Source organism: Gavialis gangeticus, unplaced genomic scaffold, assembly GCF_001723915.1.
Source record: "Gavialis gangeticus isolate Ggan-Ray unplaced genomic scaffold, GavGan_comp1, whole genome shotgun sequence".
NCBI lineage: Eukaryota > Metazoa > Chordata > Crocodylia > Gavialidae > Gavialis > Gavialis gangeticus.
Window position 1 is genome coordinate 61,994,970 of NW_017729034.1, and position 6,632 is coordinate 62,001,601.

A 6,632-nucleotide genomic window follows, 5' to 3' on the forward strand; every position below is an offset into this window, starting at 1 on the left:
TCGTGCATCCACAGGTGCATCTCAAGCAGGACCAAGGAGGTGATCCTCCCCCTCTATGCGCACTGGTCAGGCCACAGCTGGAGAACTGTGTTCAGTTCTGGGCGCTGCACTTCAGGAGAGATGTGGACAGCTTTGGGAGGGTCCAGAGGAGGGCCACCCGCATGATCCGGGGACAACAGGGCAGACCCTATGAAGAGAGGCTATGGGACCTTAACCTGTTCAGCCTTTGCAAGAGAAGGCTGAGGGGGGGACCTAGTGGCCGTCTATAAACTCACTAGGGGGGACCAGCAGGGTTTGGGAGAGACCTTGTTCCCACTAGCGCCCCCCAGGGAAACAAGCAATAACTGCCACAAGTTGTTAGAGAGTAGGTTTAGACTAGGCGGCCAAAGGCACTACTTCACAGTCAGGGCGGCTAGGATCTGGAACCATCTTCCAAGGGAGGGGGTGCTGGCTCCTACCCTGGGGGTCTTTAAGAGGAGGCTTGACATCTACCTGGCTGAAGTCATTTGAGCCCGGTTTTCTCTCCTGCCCAGGGCAGGGGTTCAGACCTGATGATCTACAAGGTCCCTGCTGACCCTACTTCTATGAATCTATGAAACCTCACTTCACATCTTTGCACAATCTCACCCACTGGCCTCATATACGCATTGAATAGGAAGCAACAAGATAGAGCTCTGGGGGGACTCCACAAGAAAGGTCCTAAAAAAAAAGATGAGCACTTGTCCATCACTATTGTCTGAGATCTACCTGCTAGGAAATATCAGAAGCAATTTAAAAGGGTCCTACCAGATCATGTGAATACTTTACCATGGGTGTAAACAATTGTTCGGGCTGGAGGGCCACTTAGGGAGTTTTTGTGAGTTACTGCAGGCCAGGTCAGCACCCCCCCACTAGCTCATCAAAGCTCCCTAAGTGGTAGATTACTAGACTTGTCCAGGGGCACTGGATGGACCAGGTGGGCAGGCAGACAAGTGGGGTCTTCATGGAGACCAGCTCTGAGCCCCTGGAGCAGGATGAAGTTGGCTGGGTGGATGATATGGGGCTGCGGGTGGGTGGGAAATGGTGCCTTGGAGTGGGATGGGCAGGCAGGGTTGGGATTGTGGGTTAGTGATAGCGCAGGGCAGGATCCTGGGGCAAAGCCATGATCTGCTCCCCACATGGCCCTATGCTGTCACCAGCCCACTCCCAGATACTGCTCCCTGCCCAGGTTTGGCTCATCTCATCTGCCCAGCCAAACACACCTTGCCCATGGGGGTCCTGGGCTGGTCCCCATGAAGATCATGCCTGCCTGCCTGCTTTGTCTGGCACCCACAGCAGTGGGTGTGGGGCAGATGGGCTGGGGTGCCCAGGCAGTGGGACTGGGTCTGACAGCAGTGGCTGCTGGGAAGTGGAGTCTGGCTAGCATGCTGATCCAGGCCCACTGTGCACCCAGGAGTGGTGGGACTGGCTGTACATGCCACAGTCCAGCCTGCCCCCTGTGCCTGGGCCAGGAGGGGCCAAGGGACCTGCCACAGGCTAGATAAAGTCCCTTGGCAGCCTGGATCTGGCCCGTGGGCCATATTTTGCCCACCCTTACTTTATCAGCATATCATGGTCAACTGCATCAAAAGCTCCTGAAAAATCTAGTAAGATCAGCAGGGTAGTTTCCCATGTTACTCTCCAGAAAAAGATGGTCAACCAAGGCTATGAGTGCAGTCGTTGCACTATATTCAGGACAAAAGCCAGACTAACAAGCGTCCGGGAATCCAGTGGCATCCACATGCGCCTGGAGCTATCAGGCAGCCACCCATTCAATGACCTTCTCTACAAAGGGGAGGTTGGAGACAGGCTGATAATTAACTGAACAGTTAGCAGCAAGCAATGATTTTTTGAGTAGGAGCCACACTATTACAGACTCAATAATGTTCAGCACCTTACCCTCCCAAAGAGAACCTGCAACAGCCCCTTGCCAGCAGTGGCCCCAGTATCCCGTGGCTAGCTTTTATCAGCCAGGACAGGTAGAGGTCCAGCTCATAACTGGTCACCTACATCTCCCAAGCACATCTTCTGCATCAGTGGGCAACAGCAAACTGAAAAATCTGATTTTTTAAAAATTGGGTAAAATCCTATTCCTATGACTTCAAATGGGACCTGAATTTCACTCCTGCTCTTTAAAGTGAAACACAAATTTTAAAAGTTGGGCAATCTGTCCCTCGCTTCTGGGTTTGACACTCAGGTGTTCCCTTCTGCCAAAATATCAAGATGAGTTTTCCCAACAGAAAAATAGTATCTTATTCTTTTCCCTTTGGTCCAACTTACTGATGCCCTAGTTATATATTTAATTGAGAGAGAAAATCCTTCAGTTCAGTTAGCAAGTTAGTTACAAATTACAAATTAGGAATGTTTGGGGCAAAAGAGATGAGCACATCAGCAGGATGACGTGCTGACAGATCAAACAAAATATATTGAAATGAAGCAGAGTAATAGAAAACTTGTATCTTTAACTGAAATAACAAGATGCAGGCGCAGCTCTTCCAATGTGAACTGTCTGGAATCAGTCCTCTGTTGACTTAGTTCGACTTATTTGCCAAATCTAAACATCTGCCCTAAAACTATGTTTTGATGTTGCTCCACTAAAACATGATGTATTTTTGTGCTATGCCATCCATCATGCTTGGTAGCTGTTGTCAATACTTTTTGTTATCTCTGGAACCAGAACATTACCAGCAAGTTTATGGCTTGCTAATACTATACTGAAGAGCATTTATTTTATCTGGCAGTTTAAATCTAAAAGCATGGCTTTATGACAACAAGATACATTTCAGGCTGAGGAACTCATTAATAATACTTTAATCCACAAGAGTCTTGGTTTTATTTGGATTTACTTGACACCAGTAGATTTCTTTTCTTGACTTGTCCTCTCTGAACTTGCCGAGCTCGCGTTCCAAATCCCAAAGATTGCAGTGATTCCGCTAAATATTTCTGGCAGGGGGAGATGCAGAGCATCACCAGCAATTTAGCATCGCCCCCTAAAAACAGAAGAAACACACATGCATATTTATGTTCAATATGTTAGGAAATGCTGACATGTTCATCTGCGCGACAGCCAGAGTGGGCTGCTGTCAGTTCTGTACATTGGAGGACTACATATAAACAGGGCTGTTAAATATACACGAGCTTATTCCAGTAAAGCCATCTGAAATTGTCTCTTTTAGCTGCCTGAGCATTTACTGTTAGAACAAACATACTGTACTATTTATAATACAGACCTTACTGTCTTTTACTATTGCATTAATAAGTCCACATGTGTGTGATGGATTTGGACATTTCATTAAGTTTTGCCATGTGTTGTAAGATCACTATAAAAGCAGATGTCATTTGTAGGTGAGTACTTCAAGAAAGGGATCCTTTAATTGTCAAAAGCTATTGTTGGATGGAAACTCCAGCTCAGAGACTGTAGGTTAGGGTTGGCCCACCCATGGTATATGCTACAAGTGGCACAGGTAGCTGTTGGGCATGGCATGCAAGCCCCAGGAGCTCAGTAAAGGAAGGTGCCCATTGGGTTTAGATAGGGAGTTCGACCTCCAGTTATGGAAGCAGGATACTGCTGCAAGAGGAGGTGCTAGGTGTCACTGCCAAGAGCCAGGTTAACCCTTGCCTGGCCCTGAAGCTGCCGCTGAATTAAGGGCTCTGGAATCTCACTTGCCATATAAAAGAGTGGAGGTTGCGGGGCCAGGCAAGGGTTAACCTGGTGCTTGACAGTGACACCTCACCTTGCAGCAGCATCCCTTGCTTTCATTCCGGTGCCCCAAGGGCAAACTCCATCAGGTGTGCCTTTGGGTGTCAGGGATGAGAGCCGCACTCAGGGTGGAGGCAGGGCTTAATTTATATATAGTACACCTACCAAAAATGCTGGCCACCACTGCTTTAGGTCATATATCCAAGGTCAGTATTAGAACCAGGATTAGCACCTAGGCCTCTTGACTCCAAGACTTGTGGAAATCTCTCCAGTCTTTCCTGTCTTACTTTCCACCTTTAGAAAACTGGCGCTTTTTATTTCCACTAAATGTTTGCACAAATATTTTGCTCAGAATCAGTATTTCCCCTTCCCCAAGTCCTTGCTATGAGATATCCTCTCAAAAATCTGTGTGCTCAGGGCTACCACCATCTTAGTCAACACACCAAGGACTGAACTGAAACTCTCACTTATATACTGTGGGCACATCTACATGTACAACTGATGTGCCAAAATTTACTGCACAGTAAATTCAGGTGCATTAAACTGCTCCTGGGTGCACATCTAGACATGTGCCCAGGTCAGGAGCAAATTAAGCCTGACAGGAGCAGCCTAGTCCAGGGCTGCTCCTGCCCTCCTCTGACCCCCTGCAGCAGCCAGGGGGAGCTCCAGGATCCCCCGGGTGTCAGCTCCTGGCTGGCAAGGGGCTCCAGGGGCAGCCCCAGGCTGGCAGAGGGTACAGAGCTCAGGCCTGGGCTCTGAAGGGTGAGGGGAGAGTTGTTATAGCAGCTCCCACCTGTGTGGGCTCTGGGGGGTTGGAAACTGCCCCCAGACAACTAGGACCTGCTGTAACAACTCCCCCCACCCAGCGTTCCCTCTAAGCTATATGGCATGCACAGCTGCGCAGGTGCACCTGGCAGTGCAGCATGAGCTTGCCTGTGTGACTGCACACGCCATACAGCTTAGAGAGAACGCTGCCCCCCACCCCCATAGCTTGGGGCTAACTCTGAGCACTGTACAGCCGGGAGCTGCCCCTGGACAGATGGAAGCTGCTGCGACAGCTCCCTGCCCGCCCCCTGAAGCTCGGGGCTTAGCCAGGCAGAAGTTGTGGCCCCCTGCTGCCTGGGCTGACCAGGAGCAGACTGCTCCCAGTCAGAGTCTATGTATGTGCTTTAGCACATTAGTTTAAAATGTCATTATCTAGCGCCTGTATCTATCAGTGCTAGTAAATGGCGCTTTAAATTAATCTGCTGAGCAGTATTCACTGCACACATGTAAACAGTGATGCTTTAGTGCACATTAGGGCTGAGCGAAATTTTGTCGGTTGTTTTGTTTCAATGCTGTTTCAACTCATTTCAAGCTTGAAACAGTGAAATCAAAACAAAATGAAATGAAAGGCTTCGAAACAGCCTTGAAACAAAATGAGGGCAGTCAACACATTTTGAAAGTTTCATAACATTTCAAGTTTCAAAGCTGAAGCTGGGCTTGCCTGCAGGGAAACAGAAACTAAAGTAAAGAGAGAGAGGGGGAAGGACTGCTCTGATATTGACTGTGACTGTTTGGCTGCCTGGAGATGCTGTTGGTGCTCCTGTGCTGCTTACTAAGTTATTACCTGTTGTCATTTAAAGTGGTGGACCAGGCTGAGGCTGTAGGGGTGGAGAAGGCCTCACTGGGCCACACTTCTTTGTTGTATAGAGGCCCCAGCACCAGAGAGGGTGAGCCTTAACACACACAAAGTCACACGTCACAAGTTTTGCTTGTCAGCAGCTTGAGGTGCAGTTTCCCAGAAACCCCTATACCTATCTCCTTGAAGCCTGCCAAATTTCATGCCCTCAGAAGCGTCTAGCTTCTCTGCTGTTTTCATTCAAATCTGCCAAAAAATGACAAAGTTATAGGCAGTTTTGTGCTTCCCCATTATAGCCTATGAGTGAAATGTCAAGTGTCGAAACAGCAAAAGTTTCGACGAAATGAAACAGAACAGTGCTTCAAAACGAAACAAAACTTGAAACGAAACACTGTCCCATTGAAATGAAATGGTGCTGTTTCGCACAGCCCTACTGCACATTAGTCTAATGAACAGTAAAGTGCACGTGTAGGCAATCCCTGTGTGGATCAGACAGAAGGGGACCAACCTCAAACATATGCTCACCAGTAGCTGCACTCATGTTACGTACTGCCATTGTACACTTCAATGAAATGTTAGAGAAGACGTGCCCACACAAGCTCAAACAGGAGCTGTACCAGAGAACTGAAGTGCATGCTCTGGGATTTCCATATACTATTTGGGCACTGTGTACTACATGCAGCAAGAGGAGCCAGGAAATCTGAACATTTCTGATATCTGTATAAACCAAACAGTGGATTAATCAAGCTTAATTTTAAAATGTACTTGAAGTTAAATCTTAAATTAATTAAGCGTTTCAGAATCCAGTGAAGTAGGTATAGAAAACTTACCAGCACATAAAACCAACATCGAATAAAGTTAAAATGGCTTACACAAATAATTAAGATAGAGTTCAGAATAGATTTCTGATTTCCAGTGCCTTTTTATGTCCTCCTATACAACCTGTTCCAGAAACACTGCTAGACTTATAATGATAGATTCATAGACATTAGGGCTGGAAGGGACCTTGGAAGATCATTGAGTCCAGCCCCCTGCCCCAGGGACAGGAAGTCAGCAGGGATCATAGGATCCCAGCAAGATAAACATCCAAATTTCTCTTGAAGGCATTCAAAGTAGGTGCTTGAACCACCTCCGGCGGCAATCTATTCCAAACCTTGGGGGCTCAGACAGTAACAAAGTTCTTCCTTATGTCCAGCCTGAAACAGTCATGGTGGAGTTTGTGACTGTTTGACCTTGTCATCCCTTTGGGTGCTCTGGTGAACAGACGTTCCCTCAGATCCTGATGAGCACCCC

General features: G+C 47.7%; 1 protein-coding gene across 3 annotated transcripts in view; it reads right to left on the reverse strand.

Moving 5' to 3' along the window:
* Positions 1-2,810: 2,810 nt before the first annotated feature.
* KIF25 (kinesin family member 25) overlaps positions 2,811-6,632 on the reverse strand; it is an 81,792-nt gene continuing 77,970 nt past the window's right edge. For all 3 annotated transcript variants that reach the window (XM_019527505.1, XM_019527504.1, XM_019527506.1), the window contains one exon: positions 2,811-3,008. In XM_019527505.1, coding sequence (XP_019383050.1) covers positions 2,851-3,008 — 158 coding nt within the window. In that variant the 3' untranslated portion in view covers positions 2,811-2,850. The remainder of the gene's footprint in view (positions 3,009-6,632) is intronic.